The sequence below is a fragment of the Salmo salar genome, chromosome ssa09, assembly GCF_905237065.1.
Source record: "Salmo salar chromosome ssa09, Ssal_v3.1, whole genome shotgun sequence".
Classification (NCBI taxonomy): Eukaryota; Metazoa; Chordata; class Actinopteri; order Salmoniformes; family Salmonidae; genus Salmo; species Salmo salar.
This window is the reverse complement of record NC_059450.1, coordinates 61,003,327-61,027,706: the sequence shown is the minus strand read 5'-3', so window position 1 is coordinate 61,027,706 and position 24,380 is coordinate 61,003,327. Positions and strand designations below refer to the sequence as shown.

At 41.8% G+C, this 24,380-nt stretch overlaps 1 protein-coding gene across 5 annotated transcripts in view; it reads left to right on the top strand.

The window, feature by feature from the left end:
• The window catches only part of LOC106611560 (glutamate receptor 2), an 81,006-nt gene that overhangs the window by 21,190 nt on the left and 35,436 nt on the right, over positions 1-24,380 (top strand). For all 5 annotated transcript variants that reach the window (XR_006771036.1, XM_014211905.2, XM_014211907.2 and 2 more), the window contains exon 3: positions 12,463-12,702. Coding sequence is in view for 4 of the 5 variants with exons in the window: in XM_014211905.2 (XP_014067380.1) it covers positions 12,463-12,702 (240 nt within the window). In the remaining variant the exon portion in view is untranslated. The remainder of the gene's footprint in view (positions 1-12,462; positions 12,703-24,380) is intronic.

Genomic DNA, 24,380 nt, shown 5'->3' with positions numbered 1-24,380 from the left:
TTAAAATGATAAACTTGGATTAGCTAACACAACATGCCATTGGAACACAGGAGTAGCTGCCGTTTCCAGCTACAATAGTCATTTACAACATGAATAATGTCTACACTGTATTTCTGATCAATTTGATGTTAATTTAATGGACAAAAAAATGTGCTTTTCTTTAAAATACACACATACATACATACATACATACATACATACATACATACATACATACATACATACATACATACATACATACATACATACATACATACATACATACATACATACATACATACATACATACATACATACATACATACATTTACATTTACATTTTAGTCATTTAGCAGACGCTCTTATCCAGAGCGACTTACAGTAGTGAATGCATACATTTCATACATTTTTTTTTTTTTTTTCTCTGCTGGCCCCCCGTGGGAATCGAACCCACAACCCTGGTGTTGCAAACACCATGCTCTACCAACTGAGCTACAGGGAAGGCTGTAACATATATACACACACATATATGTGTATGTGTGTACACACACATACATACGTACATACATGCATGCTAACCCTACCACCCCTTCCCTAATTGGAGTAAACTAACAAACAACATCACTTAGGTTTCTACTTCCAACTTATACATACTACACTGCTCAAAAAAATAAAGGGAACACTAAAATAACACATCCTAGATCTGAATGAATGAAATAATCTTATTAAATACTTTTTTCTTTACATAGTTGAATGTGCAGACAACAAAATCACACAAAAATAATCAATGGAAATCCAATTTATCAACCCATGGAGGTATGGATTTGGAGTCACACTCAAAATTAAAGTGTAAAACGACACTACAGGCTGATCCAACTTTGATGTAATGTCCTTAAAACAAGTCAAAATGAGGCTCAGTAGTGTGCGTGGCCTCCACATGCCTGTATGACCTCCCTACAACGCCTGGGCATGCTCCTGATGAGGTGGCGGATGGTCTCCTGAGGGATCTCCTCCCAGACCTGGACTAAAGCATCCGCCAACTCCTGGACAGTCTGTGGTGCAACGTGGCGTTGGTGGATGGAGCGAGACATGATGTCCCAGATGTGCTCAATTGGATTCAGGTCTGGGGAACGGCGGGCCAGTCCATAGCAACAATGCCTTCCTCTTGCAGGAACTGCTGACACACTCCAGCCACATGAGGTCTAGCATTGTCTTGCATTAGGAGGAACCCAGGGCCAACCGCACCAGCATATGGTCTCACAAGGGGTCTGAGGATCTCGTCACCTAATGGCAGTCAGGCTACCTCTGGCGAGCACATGGAGGGCTGTGCCGCCCCCCAAAGAAATGCCACCCCACACCATGACTGACCCACCGCCAAACCGGTCATGCTGGAGGATGTTGCAGGCAGCAGAACGTTCTCCACGGCGTCTCCAGACTCTGTCACGTCTGTCACATGTGCTCAGTGTGAACCTGCTTTCATCTGTGAAGAGCACAGGGCGCCAGTGGCGAATTTGCCAATCTTGGTGTTCTCTGGCAAATGCCAAACGTCCTGCACGGTGTTGGGCTGTAAGCACAACCCCCACCTGTGGACGTCGGGCCCTCATACCAGCCTCATGGAGTCTGTTTCTGACCGTTTGACCAGACACATGCACATTTGTGGCCTGCTGGAGGTCATTTTGCAGGGCTCTGGCAGTGCTCCTCCTGCTCGTCCTTGCACAAAGGCGGAGGTAGCGGTCCTGCTACTGGGTTGTTGCCCTCCTACGGCCTCCTCCACGTCTCCTGATGTACTGGCCTGTCTCCTGGTAGCGCCTCCATGCTCTGGACACATCGCTGACAGACACAGCAAACCTTCTTGCCACAGCTCACATTGATGTGCCATCCTGGATGAGCTGCACTACCTGAGTCACTTGTGTGGGTTGTAGACTCCGTCTCATGCTACCACTGGAGTGAAAGCACTGCCAGCATTCAAAAGTGACCAAAACATCAGCCAGGAAGCATAGGAACTGAGAAGTGGTCTGTGGTTACCACCTGCAGAACCACTCCTTTATTGGGGGTGTCTTGCTAATTGCCTATAATTTACACCCGTTGTCTATTCGATTTGCACAACAGCATGTGAAATTTATTGTTAATTAGTGTTGCTTCCTAAGTGGACAGTTTGATTTCACAGAAGTGTGATTGACTTGGAGTTACATTGTGTTGTTTAAGTGTTCCCTTTATTTTTTTGAGCAGTGTATATACATTTTACAGACACAATCTATTTTACAATAGTTATATTTTGTTTGTTTTTAGTCCTGTCCTTCCTCTACCCTAGACCTCTCCCCTCTATTTCTGATCCAGTTTGATTTCCATTTGTCATATATTTTTAACTGTGCTGTTTCACAAAAGTTCTGAACCTATATACATTTTACATACACACTAGATTTTACATTTGTTATCTTGATTGTAATGCATTGGTTTAATTGTGTAGGTGCTGAGCTACTCCCTGTAGCTCTCCAGGACCAGAGTTTATAACCACTAACTGGTGTATCAGATCTGGAAAAATCTACAATAGCTTGGCTAAAGTCAACCTTTGAAAACATGCTTGCATGTGAATAGCATTTTTACTTCTATTGAGTCACACATCATTTCACATCATACTAACATCTTTGGCTGTTATGAAGTGAATATCTGTGGTGACCTCCAAACTCAATTACCCATCATTACTATGAACGTCTAAGAAGCTGAAATGACATGACATGCTTGGGGTGCAGGGGAGTACGGGCCTGGACAGTCTTCACAGGGAGATGCAGACAGCTAGTCAATTAGGGCTGAACACACAACTCTCCCTCTGAAGTTATGGTAATGACTCAATTTAATAGATTACTCCTTAGCACTCAATCTCACAGAGCAAGTTCCCCTTCCACTGTCTGTGCCTACCTGCTCTGGGCACAATTTACTGAGCTAGCAGATGTTGCCTCAACACTCGAGTGTCCTCCTGTCCTGGGCCCGGTTTCCTAAAGCATCTTCAAAACTACGTAATAGCATCTTAAAATTTCCGAGCCGTTTCCCAAAACCGTCTTTGTTAACGTTGCACATGAAAACGCTCGTAATCTGGAATAGCTCAGTGCGTCGTTAGGTCACCATTTTCCCTCCTATGTCACTTTACACACAGAAAATCTCCTCTAAACATAGAAGGAAGATGTTTATATGTCTGTGTGACTTCTGAAAACATGATAGTTGAATATAAATAGCCTAAAGTTTGCAATGTTATAAACAAGCGAAGCAAGGATACATTTTTTTTAAAACTGCTAATTATATTATAGTTAGATTATTAGTCTAAATATTGACATCCCTTTCATGTATGTGCAATCAATAGAGCTACCTAGTATTAAGACTTTACGCTACATCTGAGCCGCTTCTATATTTGTATCTATTAGGCCTATAGCCTACTATTAACTAAAAGCTCATGCATTTTATTGTAGCCTAACCAAGAACTTAAAGGTCAACATATTAGGTCTATGGCAATGTAGCTTAACTTGCTACTTCATGTTTAATTATTTTAATTGTTTAATTATATAATATCTGTAGGCCTACTTAAAGCTAAATTCCTGCCTGCCATTAGGCTATGATTTGCTGAGAAATTATAAAAACCATTGTCATCATATGCTATTATTAGTTCACATGGATATTTTCTAAATAGTGAACGAGCGACTGTCACATTCCTCTTCATCAGAAGATATGTTGAAATCGCTGTCGGACAAAGTGGACCAATATGCAGCGGATTGCGTACTCATCAACTTTTATTTTTAAATGTGAACACGAGGAAAAAACAAACAAAACTCCCGACAGGAACAGTGTGACAGGCTAAACAAAAGCAGTGCTAACATACAACTACCCACAAGTGACAAACAAAACACACACCTACTTATAGGACTCCCAATCAGAGGCAACTAGAAACATCTGCCTCCAATTGAGAGTCCAGCAACCAAACCTGCACATAGAAAACTTAATCTAGAACCTACTCATACTAAAACATACACCACAAAACCCCGGAACACATAAATAACACACCCCTCTAAGCTATAACCAAAAAAAAAAAACACCATACAAAACAAACATACCTCTGCCACGCCCTGACCAAATAATCCTCTATACTGGTCAGGACGTGACAGTGACTTTGGAATTATTCATTCTTGCCCACAGTTTGCACAAACTGAAGAAATGCAGAATTTACCCAATCAAGCTTTGCATACACAATAGCATGAGAAAACACTCAGAATACATAATGTTAATACATACAGTTGAAGTTGGAAGTTTACATACATCTTAGCCAACTACATTTAAACTCAGTTTTTCACAATTTCGGACATTTAATCCTAGTCAAAAAAGTGTAAATCAATCTCAGAACAACAGCAAAGGACCTTGTGAAGATGCTGGAAGAAACAGGTGCAAAAGTATCTATCTCCACAATAAAACGAGTCCTATATCGACATAACCTGAAAGGCCGCTCAGCAAGGAAGAAGCCACTCCTATAAACCCGCCATTAAAAAAATCCAGACTACGGTTTGCAACTGCACATGGAGACGAAGATCGTGCTTTTTGGAGAGCTATCCTCTGGTCTGATGAAACAAAAATATAACTGTTTGGCCATAATGACCATCGTTATGTTTGGAGGAAAAAAGGGGGAGACTTGCAAGCCGAAGAACACCATCCCAACCGTGAAGCACGGGGGTGGCAGCATCATGTTGTGGGGGTGTTTTGCTACAGGAGGGACTGGTGCACTTCACAAAATAGATGGCAACATGATAAAGGAAAAGTATGTGGATATATTGAAGCAACATCTCAAGACATCAGTCAGGAAGTTAAAGCTTGGTCGCAAATGGGTCTTCCAAATGGACAATGACCCCAAGCAAACTTCCAAAGTTGTGGCAAAATGGCTTAAGGACAACAAAGTCAAGGTATTGGAGTGGCCATCACAAAGCTCTGACCTCAATCCGATAGAAAATTTGTGGGCAGAACTGAAAAAGCGAGAAAGGAGGCCTACAAACCTGACTCAGTTACACCAGTTCTGTCAGGAGGAATGGGCCAAAATTCACCCAACTTATTGTGGGAAGCTTGTGGAAGGCTACGCAAAACATTTGACCCAAGTTAAACAATTTAAAGGCAATGCTACCAAATAATAATTGAGTGTATGTAAACTTCTGACCCACTGGGAATGTGATGATAGAAATAAAAGCTGAAATAAATAATTATCTCTACTATTATTCTGACATTTCACATTCTTAAAATAAAGTGGTGATCCTAACTGACCCAAGACAGGGAATTTTTACTAGGATTAAATGTCAGGAATTGTGAAAAACTGTGTTTAAATGTATTTGGCTAATTTTTATTTCATCTTTATTTAACCAGGTAGGCTAGTTGAGAACAAGTTCTCATTTACAACTGTGACATGGCCAAGATAAAGCAAAGCAGTTTGACACATACAACACAGTTACAAATGGAATAAACAAACATACAGTCAATAATACAGTAGAAAAAGTCTATATACAGTGTGTGCAAATGAGGTAAGATAAGGGAGGTAAGGCAGTAAATGGGCCATGATGGCGAAGTAATTACAATATACCAATTAAACACTGGAGTGATAGATGTGCAGAAGATGAATGTGCAAGTAGAGATACTGGCGTGCAAAGGAGCAAGATAAATAAACAAATACAGTATGCAGATGAGGTAGTTACAGATGGGCTATGTACATGTGCAGTGATCTGTGAGCTGCTCTGACAGCTGGTGCATGAAGCTAGTGAGGGAGATATGAGTCTCCAGCTTCAGTGATTTTTGCAGTTTGTTCCAGTCATTGGCAGCAGAGAACTGGAAGGAAAGGCGGCCAAAGGAGGAATTGGCTTTGGGGGTGACCAGTGAGATATACCTGATGGAGTGCGTGCTACGGGTGGGTGCTGCAAAGGTGACCAGTGAGCTGCGATAAGGCAGGGCTTTACCTAGCAAAGACTTGTAGATGACCTGGAGCCAGTGGGTTTGGCGACGAGTATGAAGCGTGGACCAGCCAACGAGAGCATACAGCTCGCAGTGGTGGGTTGTCTATGGGGCTTTGGTGACAAAACGGATGGCACTGTGATGGACTGCATCCAATTTGTTGAGTAGAGTGTTGGAAGCTATTTTTTTTCCGCTAGCGGAATGCCTCGCCAATATCCAATGATAGAGCATGGCGCGAATTACAAACACATCAAAAATCCCAAAACTTCAATTTTTCAAACATATTACTATTTTACACCATTTTAAAGACAAGACTCCTTTATCTAACCACATTGTCCGATTTCAAAAAGGCTTTACAACGAAAGCAAAACATTAGATTATGTCAGGAGAGTACCCAGCGAGAAATAATCACACACCCATTTTTCAAGCTAGCATATAATGTCACAAAAACCAAAACCACAGCTAAATGCAGCACTAACCTTTGATGATCTTCATCAGATGACACTCCTAGGACATTATGTTATACAATACATGCATGTTTTGTTCAATCAAGTTCATATTTATATCAAAAACCATCTTTGTACATTAGCATGTGACGTTCAGAACTAGCATACCCACCGAAAACGTCCGGTGAATTTACTAAATTACTCACGATAAACGTTCACAAAAAACAAAACAATTAGTTTAAGAATTATAGATACAGAACTCCTTTATGCAATCGCGGTGTCCGATTTTAAAATAGCTTTTCGGTGAAAGCACATTTTGCAATATTCTGAGTAGATAGCTAGCCATGATGGCCGGGCTATTTTGACAACCACCAAGTTTGGCACTCACCAAACTCAGATTTACTATAAGAAAAATTGGATTACCTTTGCTGTTCTTCGTCAGAATGCACTCCCAGGACTTCTACTTCAACACCCAATGTTGTTTTGGTTCCAAATAATCCATAGTTATATCCAAATAGCTCCGTTTTGTTTGTGCTTTCAAGTCACTATCCGAAGGGTGACGCGCCGGCGCGTATCTTGACCAAAAAATTCTATATATTCCATTACCGTACTTCGAAGCATGTCAAACGCTGTTTAAAATCAATTTTAAACCGGGAGACGTTGTATCCGTTCAAACACTGAAAGAAGTCAAATGGAGTCGTCACATGCACGCGCGCGCCAGTGTCATTGTTCTCAGAACGACCACTTTCCAAAACCCCTACTGTTTTTCACCCAGGGACTGCAGAGATCTCATTCCACGTTCTGGCGCCTTCTGAGAGCCTATGGGAGCGTTACAGCAGAGATCCTCTATTTTCGATAAAGAGGCTATAGAAGGCCAAGAAATGGTCAGAGGGCAATTCCTGTATGAAATCTTCTCAGGTTTTGGCCTGCCATATGAGTTCTGTTATACTCACAGACACCATTCAAACAGTTTTAGAAACTTTAGGGAGTTTTCTATCCAAATCAAATAATTATATGCATATTCTAGTTTCTGGGCAGGAGTAATAACCAGATTAAATCGGGTATGTTTTTTATCCGGCCGTGAAAATACTGCCCCCTATCCTAAACAGGTTAAGCAGCAAGGCTACTGCAGCATTCTGCAGAGATACGCCATCCCTTCAGGTTTGTGTTTAGTGCGACTATCATTTGTTTTTTAACAGGACAATTACCCAAAACATACCTCCAGACTGTGTAAGGGCTATTTGACCAAAGAGAGTGATGGAGTGCTACATGATTCCATATGTGTTATTTCATAGTTTTGATGTCTTCACTATTATCCTACAATGCTGAAAATAGTAAAAATAAAGAAAACCCCTTGAATGAGTAGGTGTGGCCAAACATTTGACTGGTACTGTATGTATGTATGTATGTATGTATGTATGTATGTATGTATGCATGCATGCATGCATGTATGTATGCATGCATGCATGTATGTAGCGTACAGCAGGTCAGCCACCAGGGGGAGACTCGTCCAGGCCTGGTGACAGACAGAGTACACATCACGAGGTGATGGCTCCATCTGCTGGACGTGCCAGGTCTCGACGGGCTCTCCGCCCAGGACTAATTGGGGCTGATTGGGGAGTTGGTGAGTAATCAAGGGCTGATTACTCACCAGCTGTACAAGCCCCATAAAGCTGCCAGAAGGGCAGCACACAGGAGAAGACTGGGGGAAGTAAAGTGACTTCCGTGTAGTTGGAGATGGTGCCCGAGCCAAGACGAGGGAGTTTGTGTGCCCGACAGGATACAGCAAGACCCGGAGCCCAGAAGACGGTATCCCGGAGAGGGTCTCATGGGGTAGACCTATCTTTTTCTGTTTATTTATTTTTATTTTTTATAAACACCCTTGAAACCGAGCTAATCATACATACATAAAAGGGAGCTGCCAGATGATGGTGGGTGCAGTGACAGAGCTGCCGATACCTCTCCTAGTGGGAGGGGATTGTCCTCTGTTCGCAGCCCTATGGGGGCACGAGTTGAGGAAGAAGGTACGAGCCGGCTGAAGAAGAGAGTGGGGACGACCAATAGCCTGTGCGGCCCGGAAGCAACCATTTAACCAGCATGGGTCTACGGCTCCGGAGTCGGCGGGGGTATTGGAACCAGAAACCCCTGGGGAACCCCTGGAGGAGGAGCCCATCCTCCTCGATTTGAGGGGCCAGTCGAGACTTCCGCTGGGGGCCAACTGAGGGGACAATTCGGGACAATTCCAGTGGGAGGATCCGAACTTGAAAGCCGCCGCAGCCCAAGTGATAGCAGTGGATGGACAGCTACTTCCGGGGGTGAGTGACTGGCGATACCCTCATTTACAAATCAAGAATAACCTTTTGTATCAGGTGTCGCACCACAGGGGGAACTTCAAGAGGTTTTGTTGCTGCCCCAAAGGTACGTGGGTACTGTTCTTCAGCTGGCCCACACCCACCTGTTGGGGGCGCACCTGGGAATGGAGACGACCCGGGAACGGATCGCCGCCCGGTTCCACTGGCCCAGGATGAGGAGGGCCGTGGAAGACTACTGTTGCAGCTGCCCGGAGTGTCAACTCCGCTTCTGTAACGATTTCCGGAGGGTGAACGACATCCGCTTGTTCGACGCATATCCCATTCCGAGGGTGGACGAGCTCGTCGACCGATTGGGAAAGGCCCGGTACATCAGCACCCTTGACCTGACCAAAGGATATTGGCAGGTACCGTTGGCAGCTTCCTCCTGGGAGAAGACAGCGTTTGACACCAGACGGGTTGTATCAGTACCGGATGCTCTCGTTTGGTCTCCACGGAGCCCAGTCCACATTCCAACGGCTGCTGAACAAAGTACTTCGACCCCACCAGCAGTACGCAGCGGTCTATTTGGATGACATCATCATCCACAGCCAAGGTTGGGAAGAGCACTTGACGCTCCTCCAGGCGGTACTGGACGCGCTCAGACAAGCCAGGTTGACCGCGAACCCCAAGAAGTGCAAACTAGGTTTCGAGGAGGTGGAGTACGTGTGGTATTTGCTCGGACGGGGGAACGTCAAGCCCCTGGGGAAGTAAGGTGACTTCCGTTTAGTTGGAGACGGTACCCGAGCTAAGACGAGGGAGTTTGCGTTTGTGTGCCCGTCAGGATACAGCAAGACCCGGAGCCCAGAAGACGGTATCCCGGAGAGGGTCTCATGGGGTAGACCTATCCTTTTTCTGTTTCTTTTTTTAATTTATAAACACCCTTGAAACTGAGCTAATCATACTCTGTCAGTGTCTGATCTGTGTAAACGTCTTGACCCAACCTCCTGGTCAATATACATACACGAACACACACAAACTGGCATCACACTGCACAACATTGTTGGGATTACAGCATACAAGTCCCCGAAATGTGTTAGTTATCTTTCCCAAACAGTAAGTGTCCATTGAATGTTTCCCTCCAAAACAACAGCTAGTGAAGTAGAAACTTGATTGGAAAGCATAGCGAGTGGACACAGCACTGAAATAATGTGATTTTGTTTCAGTCTGAGCACAAACCACTTTTTGGGGGGCAATAATCAAAACCATTCTGTGATTTTTATTTATTTTTTATTTAAGAAAATAAATACCGTAATGTTTGCGGTATTTAAAAAAACAGAATCAACCCCTATTTAAATAAATGCTTTAAGTATGGGAAAATGTTGTTCAAATCAAAAGGGGTGCGGTCAAAAATGTAATTGATTTCATGTGGCATGACCCTCAAGAAAACAGGTTTGACTCACCGCAATGTTTGTTCAAATTCGCTTGAATTGAGTCCTTTTTCAGGTTCTGGTTTCTATAGGCTTCTAATATACTGCAAGATATAAACTAGAGCTGAGGGACTGCTTTTAAGCTTATTCTGACTTCCAAAGCCCAAGACCTGTCAGTTAACTGCCACAAGCCTGACAATGAACCTACCCTTGAGAGACGCAGGGAGGAAACTCCTCTGTTCAACACCTATGTTTGAAAATGTTGTTTGTTGTGTAATAGTAGAGTCAACCCCCCCCCCTTACAATCTGTACATGAAACGATGCATCAATATAAATGTAAGACATTTACAGATCTCAAGTTAGAATTTGTCCTTTAATGATTTAACATTTCATCACCAATACATACATTCTTAGCCAACAGCATTGGATATTTTTAATCTAGTTGTAGCAAAAGCATGGGTGGGTTTTACACTTAGCTTGTGATACAAATCGGATTTGATGAGTCGGGTTGCGCTCTTGGAGGCCACATCAATGGACGGCTGGCAGTGCCTTCAACTAAAAGGATTAGGTTTGGCGCCACAAATCGACAGTGATCGGACTGCCTTAACGATGCTCTCCCATTGACCCCTGAAAAACCTTTAATTGCTGACTTGACAGATCAGTAAAGATTTGGTGGGATATGAATGTGGGGCTGTTAAGAGGCATCAACTGGAGTGGCTTTTAAAGTGGTAAGAGAAGTGAAAAACTTCAGTGTTAAAGGAAGTTGAATAATTCTGTGGCACTGTGGTGGTGTCACTGTTCTGCCTTGGAAGCTCCATATTTTCGAAGTAGCTTAATTATGAATGTCTACATTTTCTCAAGGCTTCGCTTTTTGCCCACTTGCAAGACATGGTGGGAATTGTATCTGCCAATAGAGTATACATTAAACTAGGCCCAACAACGAATCACAAAGGCTTAACCTGATGCTATTCATGCCTGTCCAGCATGTTTAGATCAAAGATGGCCGTCACAGCGTATGTGGTCCTGTGTGGCTCAGTTGGTAGAGCTTGGCGCTTCCAATGCTAGGGTTGTGGGTTTGATTCCCACAACCCAGTACGGAATTGTATGCACTCTGCACTTTAAGTCGCTCTGGATAAGAGTGTCTGCTAAATGACAAATGTAAAGCAGCAAGACGAGCAAGCTAATGTATAGACTCCAATCCTCCAGTTTCAGAGGGAAATGAGTCATTGGATGAATTACATTGGAGAGACATTTATGTCCAAGTCAATAAGCCTGATTAACCTACATTTGATCGATAAGCATTTACAAGCGACACCTGAATATGCTGACCTTTGTCGAAACGTCATAGAAATACAACTGAACCACTTAGCCATTCAATATTCATATTTACCTTTGATCAGCTACAGTCGCTGAGCCATTAGCATATTACAGGACTTGTGTTGGTAATGCATGTATTATAGATTGGTACAGTATAATCAATCACTAGCATAAGTGATTGTATGAACCAACTCAGTCGATCAATAGTTTTTTATATTTAGAGAAACATGAGGAAAAAATTAGACAGAAACCGCCACGAAACCAACAAACCCACCACATTAGAGAGTAAAGCAACTAAATCATAACTGTATATGAATAAAAGCCAGTCATTCAAGTTTTATGGTATCCCAGCACAAGATCTCAAAAGGACAATAGATAGCCCATAGCGGAGCCATACGGTGTGTATAGATCTCAGTGCCATAGTGTAGCCTTGTATTGTACTGAATCTTTCAACTATCTCTCAGGAGATGTCTTTGACCCTCGAACGGTCTCCCTATTAACGTAACTCAAGCAGAGACTACAATGTCTCAGAGCCTAGGACTTACATAGAGCGACTCATATAAATGACCTTAGATATCCAACATGAACTTTCTTTTCCATACATTCCCACTGTATTGAATTCTATAATAGAAGCCCATTGAAGTTTAACAAGTAGCTGGCAAATATTTTACTGTTGGAAGTAAAAACTCCCCAGGCAGTGCTTATGGACATCAATAATACATTCATCAGCTAAAACCAGCTGCTCCAGTGGCAGAGGCTGCTTTAGATATTAATGTGCGATGCAAGACATTACAAGGTAGTAATAAAGTTCATGAACGTTCAAACTTCCATTTGTTACAGCACGTTTTGGAAGCCAAATGTTTCACAGTATTGGTAATTTCTAGTATCTTCTATTTTATGTCCTGGAATGAGTTGGTTTAATGGCACAAAGTACATTTCTGTGAAAACAGACAAATCTTATCTTAATGTCACACTGTCATCCAAGACTTAAGCATACATATCCTCATGAGTGTTTTGCAACTTCTCTCGTTTCAGTCTGTTCCCAGTTCTCGAGAGGAGTTTACGCCATCTTTGGATTCTACGACAAGAAGTCGGTCAATACGATAACTTCGTTTTGCGGGACTCTCCATGTGTCATTTATCACCCCGAGCTTCCCGCTGGACGGAACTCAGCAGTTCATCATCCAGATGAGGCCTGACATCAAAGGACCCCTACTCAGCCTCATCGAGTACTACAAGTGGGATAAGTTTGCCTATCTCTACGACAGTGATAGAGGTAAGAGATACTACCTTAAACAGAATCAACCCCTATTTAAATGAAAATGCCACAAGTATGGAAAATGTTGTTCAAATCAAAAGGTGTGCGGTCAAAAAGGTGATTGATTTCATGTGGAATGACCCTCAAGAAAACAGGTTTGACTCATCAATAAATCAAACCCATGTCAAACCCCTGATTGGTTGAGTCAGGTGTGGTAGTATTGGGTTGGAACAAGAGTTTTGACATTCTATGGGTCCCTAGGACAAGGATTTATCACCGTCAGTCAGGACTAAACCTAGCCCTACAAAGCTTGCATCATATGATGCAAATATATTAACTGGCAGCAGTAGGCTGTGTGTCTTTCTGATGATGCAAATATATTAACTGGCAGCAGTAGGCTACAGTGTGTCTTTCTGTGTTCTTTCTACCTTGACTGCACGGTCCTCTGCAGCAGTAGCTGATCTGTCTGCTAAACCTAATCTCCCACAGTCACAGCACTCAGACCATCAGAACCAGAACTTTTAGAAAATTAACTTTTAGAAAAGGAGTAGGTTAATTTCACAAATTTAGCAGTGTTGAGCTTGACATAATGACAGTCAGAGCGGGTCTGTTGCTGACGCGCATTTTAATGTGAATTCACGTGACCTCAGAAAACCGCCGTTGCCTACTGATCAGCCGAATGCTCATTATATTATTATGACAAGAGTAATTTCACAAAAATCATTAAAATAATCTTAAGGCCCATGGGCCGCTGGTCGTGTGTCCCTTTTATTTTTATATACCAAAGTGGTTTTTATTTTATTTTTTGCCTCGTGATTTGTCAACTCGCGCCCAATTTCTCTGTCCTTCACATCAGAGTGCTGCTGCATTCTCTGTGCATGTCTTGACCAATCAGATTCATGGAAATCGCAGCTCGTGGGTGCAGGGCACAATGCACAAAGCTCAATTAGTGCTCTCCACTTTCCTCCGGTATTTACTTAGCGAACGTGATATCACATCACTCCCGACAGACACAAGCAAAAAGTCTTTAAATAAATGTTGTAGCAGACTACACCTAAACATTAGCGATCTGGCATGTTGTATTGCATGAAAAAGTGATGATTGTTTAGTGTAGTCAACGGTAGGATTCTAACAAAAGAAGCTGCGTATAGTTTACTATGCCCTGGCCAGCAAACAAAGCGGTAATGTTGTATATGTATAGCCCATTTGTTTGTGTCAGGAGAAAATGTGAATGGGATCAAATTTCGTTTATATTCAAACTTAGGCTGACTAGGCTACCTAGACTTTTTCCAATCCAAAATTGTTGACTGGAATTAATCAAACAATAGTCATCTGTAAATTCATTTTTAATTAGGCCTACAGTTGCATAGGGCAAGTCTACACGATGCAAACCTGCATAAAGCAAGCTCAGCCCTGTGAGTTATATTGTCCAATCATGTTGCTGTCTCTGTGTAGAGTGAACCCCCTGTTAGTCTGGCTTTAAAATATAATTCATATGAACAAGTATACATTTATGCTGTTTTACATGGTTTTCATCCTCCTCAAGACCTGGAGTTTTTAAGATTTTTTTTTTAAACTATGTGACCTGATTGGAAAAACTGTGGTCCCATCATATCCAAAATGAGAACTTTTTACAACTGATTAATAATGTCATACCGTATACGATTGAGAGTTTTAGCTGGTTAGTTTACCAGATTAGGCCCTAGATGCATTTCCCCCCCCCCACCCCCACATGTGGTGCTACCTCATTTGCCACATGGCCAATCCACCCCCACTAGTTCAGTCCCTGAATCACAAATGAACATTCTAAATCAAGTCTCTGTTTCAGTTGAGCAACAAAGTCCAATGAAATAACATTTTAAATTCAGTTCAGTCCCACAATCCTTCAAGAAATCCCAAATTTGGTCCTTAGAAGCTATAGTCCACAGCAGAAACCTCTTGATAGTAAATACAATTACCCTTTAAAGAAGTCTTTGAAAATGTTCTTACTTGTATGGAGTTGAGAACTAGGCTTTAAAAATATTAACAATTTCCTGGTTACAACAAAGAAAGAGGCAAAGCAAAAGGGTTTACTCCACCCAAAGTCTGCCCAAAACGAATCCCATTGTTAGTGTGAAGACATAGGCAACGCGTCATCATATCCAGTATCTCCAGTTGCAAACATTTCAGTCAAGATGGCTTCCCCATTCCTAACACTCAAACCAGAAAGTGACTATGGGTGTGGCTAGGGACTGATGGGGCCGAGCCCAAAGCCTATATACATCTCAAGGAACTGTGGAACCGTATGAGCTACAGATTTTTTTTTAAACACAGCTTTTTGCCAATATTTAAAGTTGACATTGGAGTTACTGTATATTCAAAAAGGCTGTCAAAACCTGAAGGTTGAAGAGAAGACACGCACTGTGTATGACACCCAACTGTGATAAAATTACATTACATTCAAATTACACCGCCCTCTTGTCAACACAACTAAGGCCTAGATTCAATCAGATCAAGTATTAACCGGCAATAATAGACACCCGCATAGCAGATGTTTTGGCGGTGTAGGAGGTGGAACTGTGTTGGAACTGTCAAATCGCTGAGCAGCTGCTCTTGCGACCATTGTCATGAAGCCACACCTGCCCCACTCTGTTAAAGTTCATAATGAGAAATTGTAGGCTATATAGAAATAATTACACTCAAATTGAAAAAGCATTAAACAAAATAATGAGGATTTATATAATCCTATTCACATTCCAGAGTTCAAACTTGTAAACAAGGATGCATGGGATTTTTCTTAATGCGACTTTGTGCAGCCAATTGCAATGTCCGCTTTAGGTAGCCACTTGTGGATTTGACAGCTCTAATGCAGTTCCAACTCGACACTGCCAAAACAACTGCTATGCGGATGTTGGCTAAAGTGGATCGATTGAATCGAGCCCTAAATCTAATTACAAAGCACTCAAACATGAGAGAAGATAAGAATAGTATATGCACTGCAAAGGTTATGTTTCTAGGCTGTTTGCCATGTACTGGATGTGACATGTTACATGCACATAAACCACCATGTTTTCTAGACACAGAGGGCGTTCCTATCAGTTCCAAACAGAGCAAGGTACTAGAATGACACTTTGTACAGGGCATTGTGGTACATGACAAACAACTTGTCTGATCGTATCAGCTTGGGCCATCGCACCTCTGTGTGTAAGAGCTTATCATGGCTTGCAGCAAATTAAGGGGGAAGTTACCTGACTTTGATGGATTTAGACCATTTGGCAGTGGTATCCACTGGTCCTGGGGAGCTGCTGGGTTGTGAAAATAATACAAATGGACGTTTAAACTTTTAGCTGTTCCCATTTTCTAACCTGCACAGCTGGCCGTGATTATATCCGTTAACAAATTCCTCAGCAGCCTATCAAAGAGTTTATATCCACCACCCATTGTCATTTCTTAAAATAGGTCAACTTGGCCACCAGAGGGACAACCTCAAAATTCAAGGTTTACTTTTGTTCCACTTGGTCTGTAAAGTGTTGTGTCTCAATATTAAATGATGCATCCTTGACTTCAAAAAGGCACGTTTTCACATATATGAGAAAATCCCATGTTTTTGCCTGTTTCACAGACCTTCATGTGCTTTCACAGCAATAAAGATGTAGGAGGATTATACATGTACGTTTATATTCGTACATCATTAAAAATAAAGTCTGACACTTGTTGTCTTGTCAAATAGCTGTAATTCATCCCGTTACTGCTTTCGTTAATTGGTGGTGTGACCCACTAAAGCGGTAAACACATAGATGGCAAGATATGACAGCCACAAGTTCTAATCCCCTTTAAGGCAAGGTTTTTATTTGAAGAGGAAATGCCCCATTGTTGGTCCTCGAGTCAAATAACACATATGTGACAAAGTAGATGACTGTAAAAAATGAATATAAAACGTTGCATGCCTACATTTAGGTGTACACATCCATGTAGCCTATGCAGTATGCCTATTGTATGCCTATTAGGCCATAGCAGTGTGTTTATCTGAAAGGCTGAAGAAAGAAGAAGCTCCTTATTAAATGCATTGTAATCTTCATGTTCAGGCTGTTGGCTTTGCTTCCCTTCTCAACACACTAACAATAAATGTAATTCTACATTTCAAAGAAAAAAATACTCATGCGGGATTCAAACCCTTGCACCAATTACTGTGAGCCAGACGCTCGCTCTACACTGTGAGCCAGACGCTCGCTCTACACTGTGAGCTATATGACCAGTCAGTCAAATACATGTGATCTAATTGTCTTGATTATCAGATCGTGCTGTTGCACTTCTGTTAAGTATGCTTTCATGAAGTGTTGGATCACGTCCAACTACATCGACTATTTTAATTGGCTGATATGGAATATGTTACCGGATATAATCACGGCCAGCAATGCAGGTTAGCATACAGTATACAGGGCTAAATGTGGCAGGTTATCTAATGGGAACAGCTAAGATGTAGCATTTTATCACATGTAACTACGTCAGCCATTTTAATTGACTGATGCACATTTTGAGATGGAGAAAAAGTTATATTTTAAACTTTTTCTAATGTTGGCAAGTATGGACACACTGGTTTTTGAGGTTTCTGTTGTGTAGAACTCCTCATTAGAACACTCATTTTTAAATATTTTGCTAGAGAATGACCTTGCATTTGAATTGTCTAAAACTTGGAAATGGGTCTATTCACTCCAGAAATATTCAGGTGAAGTGATTGTTATATCCCCAGCAATTTGTCTATCTGCATGGAGGCTTTCAGCCTTGTTGATGTTTTTCAGTATTCCTATTTTCTGTTTCATGTAGTAGACTAAGTATGATGCATTGAGTTGTTACTCTGGAGGATATTGCAATGTCAGACAGTATTTACCCGTTGTGATGACACCACTTCGTGTGACGCTACTTTGAAAAGGACACATCTACACTCTTAGAAATAAAGGTGCTATCTAGAACCAAAAAGGAGAACCCTTTGAAGAACCCCTTTTGGGTTCCATGTAGAACCCTTTTCACAGAGGGTTCTACATAGAACCCAAAATAGTTCAACCTGGAACCATTTTAGTTCCGGGGGGCAAAAGTAATTAGCCTCGCAAGCCACTCTGATCTTGCAAGCTTACATGAATTGTTCCTGCACAGATTGTGAGATCAAGGTGGCTTGCGAGGCCAAATAGTAATATGCATAATATTATTGGGCTTGCATAAGGATAGTTGAAAGGTGAAATAAGATAAACGTTTCATTACATGATGTTATTAGTTTTCATTTCCAATATGTCTAAATGAGAGTGAATTAGATTAGCAGTACCGTAAGGTGATAATACCTGATGATAAAAGCTACAGGCAGGCTTGCCATAGTCACACAGAAGAATGGAAGACTGACCTAATAAAGAGAAAAGGTGGGAATATTACCACTGTGTGTAAGGACTACTTTACAGGGTATTATAAACTGGGTTGTTTGAGCCCTGAATGCTGATTGGCTGACAGCCATGGTATTCGGTCTGATATACCACGGCTGTCAGCCAATCAGCATTCAGGGCTTGAACAACCCAGTTTATAATACCCTGTAAAGTAGTATGACAAAAAATGTATTTTACTGCTCTAATTACGTTGGTATCCAGTTTATAATAGCAATAAGCACCTCGGGGGTTTGAGGTATATGGTCAATATACCACAGCTAAGGGCTGTGTCCAGGCACTCCGCGATGCGTCGTGCGTAAGAACAGCCCTTAGCCGTGGTATATTGGCCATATACCACACCTCATTGGACCTTATTGCTTAATTATACCATCGAATTGTTGAATACTTGTTTCTGATTCGCTTGAAGGCATTTTAGAGCTTGCATTATTTCCCGATAACTCACGGTGTATTTGCATTGTAGAATTCAATGGTTATAGTTCATTCTTACATTTTCTATGTTTGAGCAGCTTTTGAAAGCAAAAGTCGAATTGAAAACATTATTGGCATTGTCGAATTCGATTTTCATAATGGTAAGCTAGGACTGATGGTTTGATTAGCTAAACTAGCAAGCTACTTCAGTGGATGTTGAACATATTTCTTCTGGCAAATGTGTTAAATTATAGCCATGGTATAAAAGGGATAGTCAATTCGGGGCTCTATGCATTCTCTGGAAAATAATGCAACTCTGTGGAAGGTCAGTTCACCCCTTCCATGTCGTTCATTATTTTCCATAGAACCCATAGCCCCTTGTTGATTATCCCTTATGAAGTGCCACTGGCTAATACAGGCTTTACTGTATTTCTACGTTTATTTCATTCACCGCCCCCTCTCCCTATACTATGTTTCATCCCCCTTCATTTCATGATCTTATATTCTCTCTTTCTCACATCGATCCTCTTAAGGTGTCCGCATACGTAGGTTTGGTTTGCTCCTAGCAGAAGTCTGCTAGGCGAAGTGAACATCTGTGCTCGCATACTCCAAAAAAAAACATAAGAAAAAAAGCAATATTACTGTTTGTCCCTCTGAAGACGTCGTAAACCAGTACACTTCTTCAAAATAGTCAGAATTAATCGAAGATGACTCAAGAAATCTTTAATTAATGTTGACGATTCTGCCGAGACTGTTTTAGTCGTGCAATTAAGATGTTTGGCCTGGTATTTCTGAAGTGAAAAAATGTGCAGGAAAAGTAGTCATCTGTCTTTGAGTGACAAACATTTATTTGAAGAATCCCTACTGTAGACCAATCACAGACGAAAGGGCGTAGATTTCGGGTACCCAAGTTCGACTAGACTCAAGAAAACATTACCGACGCTGCCAAACACTAATACAAACACAAACGTCACAAAATGCTGTCATAAAATACGCCCAAACTGTTTCAAATCAAAACAAATGTTATTTGTCACATGCGACTATTACAACAGGTGTAGACCTTACAGTGAAATGTTTACTGTACTTACAAGCCCTTAATCCAACAATGCAGTTTTAAGAAAAATAACCTGTTAGGGACAGACGTTCCACTAGCGGAACGCCTCACCCATATCCAATGGTATAGAGTGGCGCGAATTACAAATACCTCAAATGCAAAAACTTCAATTTTTCAAATATATTACTATTTTACACCATTTTAAAGACAAGACTCTCCTTTATCTAACCACATTGTCCGATTTCAAAAAGGCTTTACAACGAAAGCAAAACATTAGATTATGTCAGCAGAGTACCCAGCCAGAAATAATCACACACCGATTTTTCAAGCTAGCATATATGTCACAAAAACCAAAACCACAGCTAAATGCAGCGCTAACCTTTGATCTTCATCAGATGACACTCCTAGGACATTATGTTATACAATACATGCATGTTTTGTTCAATCAAGTTCATATTTATATCAAAAACCAGCTTTTTACATTAGCATGTTTTGTTCAGAACTAGCATACCCACCGAAACTTCCGGTGAATTTACTAAATTACTCACGATAAACGTTGACAAAAAACACAATTATTTTAAGAATTATAGATACAGAACTCCTTTATGCAATCGCGGTGTCCAATTTTAAAATAGCTTTTCGGTGAAAGCACATTTTGCAATATTCTGAGTAGATAGCCCGGCCATCATGGCTAGCTATTTTGACACCCACCAAGTTTGGCACTCACCAAACTCCGTTTTACTATAAGAAAAATTGGATTACCTTTGCTGTTCTTCGTCAGAATGCACTCCCAGGACTTCTACTTCAACAACCAATGTTGTTTTGGTTCCAAATAATTCATAGTTATATCCAAATAGCTCCGTTTTCTTTGTGCTTTCAAGTCACTATCCGAAGGGTGACACGCCGGCGCGTTTTTTCTCGTAAAATAGAGATAATATTCCAATCGGGAGACGTATCCGTTCAAACACTGAAAGTAAAACATTGAGTCGTCACATGCATGCGCGCACCAGTGCCATTGTTCTCAGAAGTACCACTCTCCAAAACCCCTACTGTTTTTCGCCCAGAGACTGCAGAGTTATCATTCAACGTTCTGGCGCCTTCTGAGGGCCAATGAAAGCCTTAGAAAATGTCACGTTACAGCAGAGATCCTGTATTTTCGATAGAGGCTAAATAAGGACAAGAAATGGTCAGACAGGGCACTTCCCGTATAGAATCTTCTCAGGTTTTGGCCTGCCATATGAGTTCTGTTATACTCACAGACACCATTCAAACAGTTTTAGAAACTTTAGGGTGTTTTCTATCCAAATCTACTAATTATATGCATATTCTAGTTTCTGGGCAGGAGTAATAACCAGATTAAATCAGGTACGTTTTTTTATCCGGCCGTGAAAATACTGCCCCCTATCCCAAACAGGATAAGTGTTAACTAAAAAAGACAGATGTAAAACATAATAAAAGTAACATAATTAAAGAGCAGCTGTAAAATAACAGCATTGGCTATATACAGTGGGTACCGGTACAGAGTCAATATGTGGTGGCACCGGTTAGTCGAGGTAATTGAGGTCATATCTACATAAAGGTAGAGTTAAAATGACTATGCACAGATAATAAACAAAGAGTAGCAGCAGCGTAAGGGTGGGCAATGCAAATAGTCCTGGTAGCCGTTTAATTAGCTGTTCAGGAGTCTTAGGGCTTGGGGGTAGAAGCTGTTTAGAAGCCACTTGGACCTAGACTTGGCGCTCTGGTACCGCTTGCCGTGCGGTAGCAGAGAGAACAGTCTATGGCTAGGGTGGCTGGAGTCTTTGACAATTTTTAGGTCCTTCCTCAGACACCGCCTGGTATAGAGGTCCTGGATGGCAGGAAGCTTGGCCCCAGTGATGTATTGGGCCGTACGCACTACCCTCTATAGTGCCTTGCGTTGGGATGCCGAGTAGTTGCCTTACCAGGCAGTGATGAAACCAGTCAGGATACTCTAGATGGTGCAGCTGTAGAATTTTTTTTTTTGAGGATCTGAGGACCCATGCCAAATCTTTTCAGTCTCCTGAGGGGGAATATGCTTTGTCATGCCCTCTTCACGACTGTCTTGGTGTGTTTGGACCATGATAGATTGTTGGTGATGTGGACACCAAGGAACTTGAAGCTCTCAACCTGTTCCACTACAGGTTGAGAGCTACAGTTTCGACTGGGAAGTATACGGTAAGCTTTAGGCAGAGAGTGTCCTCTGCTAGTGCGGGTGTTTTCCTCATCAATGGTCAGAAAGAGTTTCTATTAGTCATGCTGGAAGGAATTTGTTTCATACTTCATGCAGTGTAAGGTGCAGCTAGTAGGTTCTAATGCTACATTGCTAGCTGTAGTGGAATGTGTGTTGTATCGACTACATTGAACAGGGCTCTCAAATCTCGATGGTCACAGACGGTCTAATTAGCATTATGTGATGGAGAATGAGGATACAAATGCTACAATGCTAATTGGGGCGGCAGGTAGCCTGGCGGGTAGGAGCTTTGGGCCAGAAACCAAAAGGTTGCTGGATCAAATCCCAGAGCCGACAAGGTAAAACATCTGTTCTGCACCTGAACAAGGCAGTTAACCCACTGTAACCCAGGAACTGATGAAGTGGATGTCGATTAAGGCAAACCCCGCTGATTCAGAGAAGTTGGGTTAAATGTGGAAGGCACATTTCAGTTGAATGCCTTCAGTTGTACATCTGAGTAGGTATCCCCCTTTAGTTGGAGTGTAATGTGTGCCAGCATTGACTTCATTGAATAGAGCTAATTAATATCCATGTCCACAGAAGGTCCAATGTTATGAAGAAAGTTATGCTAATGCTACAATGCTAGCTGTAGTGGAATGTGTACTAGCGGTGACTACATTGAATAGGGCTCAAGAGAATCTCCATAGCCATAGACGTTCCGGTAGAATATGCTATGATGAATGAGGATGCTATTGCTACAATGCTAGTTACAGTGGAGTGTGTGCTAGCATTTACTACATTGAATAGGGTTTACCATAACCATGGTCTCAGAAGGTCCAATTAGCACCTGGGAATGCGGATGCTAATGCTACAATGTTAGTTGGAGTGGAATGTGTGCTAGCAGTGACGACATTATATGAATCAAGAGAAACTCTATGGTCTCAGAAAGTCCAATTAGCACGTTATATGTGGGAATCAAGATGCTGATTCTACAGTGCTAGTTGAAGTAAAATGTTGTGCTTGTGTTGGCTACAGAAAACAAGTTTTACAGCATGTTTTATTGAGAATGCTAATGCTATAATGCTTCAGTCCCTGGTTGAAGAGCCCTCTCTGGCTCTCTTTGCATATTTCATCATCACATTGCTATGTCTAATTAGGTCAGAAAGATCCACACACATACAGTACCCATAGCAACCGATTTGTGCAGTGCGATCACTGGTGTGGTGGCTCGTTGGTGTGTGTGAATTGGCGTGTGTGTGTTTAAGGAAGAGCCATGGTTTCCATGGCCGAGCAGCCGCACACAAGGCTAAGATCACCATAAGCAATGCCAAGCCCTGGCTGGAGTGGTGTAAAGCTCGCCACCATTGGTCTCTGAAACAGTGGAAACGTGTTCTCTGGAGCGATGAATCATGCTTCACCATCTGGCAGTCCGACGAACGAATTTGGCAGATGCCAGGAGAACGCTACCTGCCCCAATGCATAGTGCCAACTTTAAAGTTTGGTGGAGGTGGAATAATGGTCTGGGGCTGTTTTTCATGGTTAGGGCTAGGCCCCTTAGTTCCAATGAAGGGAAATCTTAATGCTACAGCATACAATGACATTGTAGACTATTCTGTGCTTCCAACTTTGTGGCAACAGTTTGGGGAAGGCCCTTTCCTGTTTCAGCGTGACAATAAAAAAAAAACTGGTTTTTTATTTCACCTTTATTTAACCAGGTAGGCCAGTTGAGAACAAGTTGTCATTTAGAACTGCGACCTGGCCAAGATAAAGCAAAGCAGTGCGACACAAACAACAACACAGAGTTACACATGGAATAAACAAACGTACAGTCAATAACACAATAGAAAAAATCTATATACAGTGTATGCAAATGAGGTAAGATTAGGGAGGTAAGGCAATAAATAGGCCGTAGTGGCGAAGTAATTACAATTTAGCAATTAAACACTGGAGTGATAGATGTGCAGAAGATGAATGTGCAAGTAGAGATACAGGGGTGCAAAGGAACAACATTTTAAAATAAATAACAATATGGGGATGAGGTAGTTGGATGGGCTATTTACAGATGTGCTATGTACAGGTGCAGTGATCTGTGAGCTTCTCTGACAGCTTAAAACCTCTTGAGGATACCCTAGGATAGGGGGCGCCACAGCGCATTTTGAAAAAAAATCGTTCCCATTTTCAACGGCCTACTAATCAAACTCAGAAGCTAGGGCATGCATATACTTATTATATATGGATAGAAAACACCCTAAAGTTTCTAAAACTGTTTGAATGGTGTCTGTGAGTATAACAGAACTCAAATGGCAGTCAAAACCCCGAGACCGATTGAAACAGGAAGTGGAATTCAGAATTGTGGACTCGACTTCTCATCTTTCCCTATAAATCACACCGTTAACCATGGTTCAGTGAGCACTTCCTATTGCTTCCACTAGATGTCGCCAGTCTTCACAGTGGTTTGAGCCTTATACAGTCGAAACTCAGTGAATGAGACGCGTTGGAAATTGGTCACAGGGGATGGGCCATCACCATTATGACGCCGGCGGCCATGTCTACCCCCACCTTTGGAAACGGTTTTAAAGGCAATGAAATCATCCCCCTCGAATCTTATTGGCTCTCTTGGTGTTACAGGCCCTGA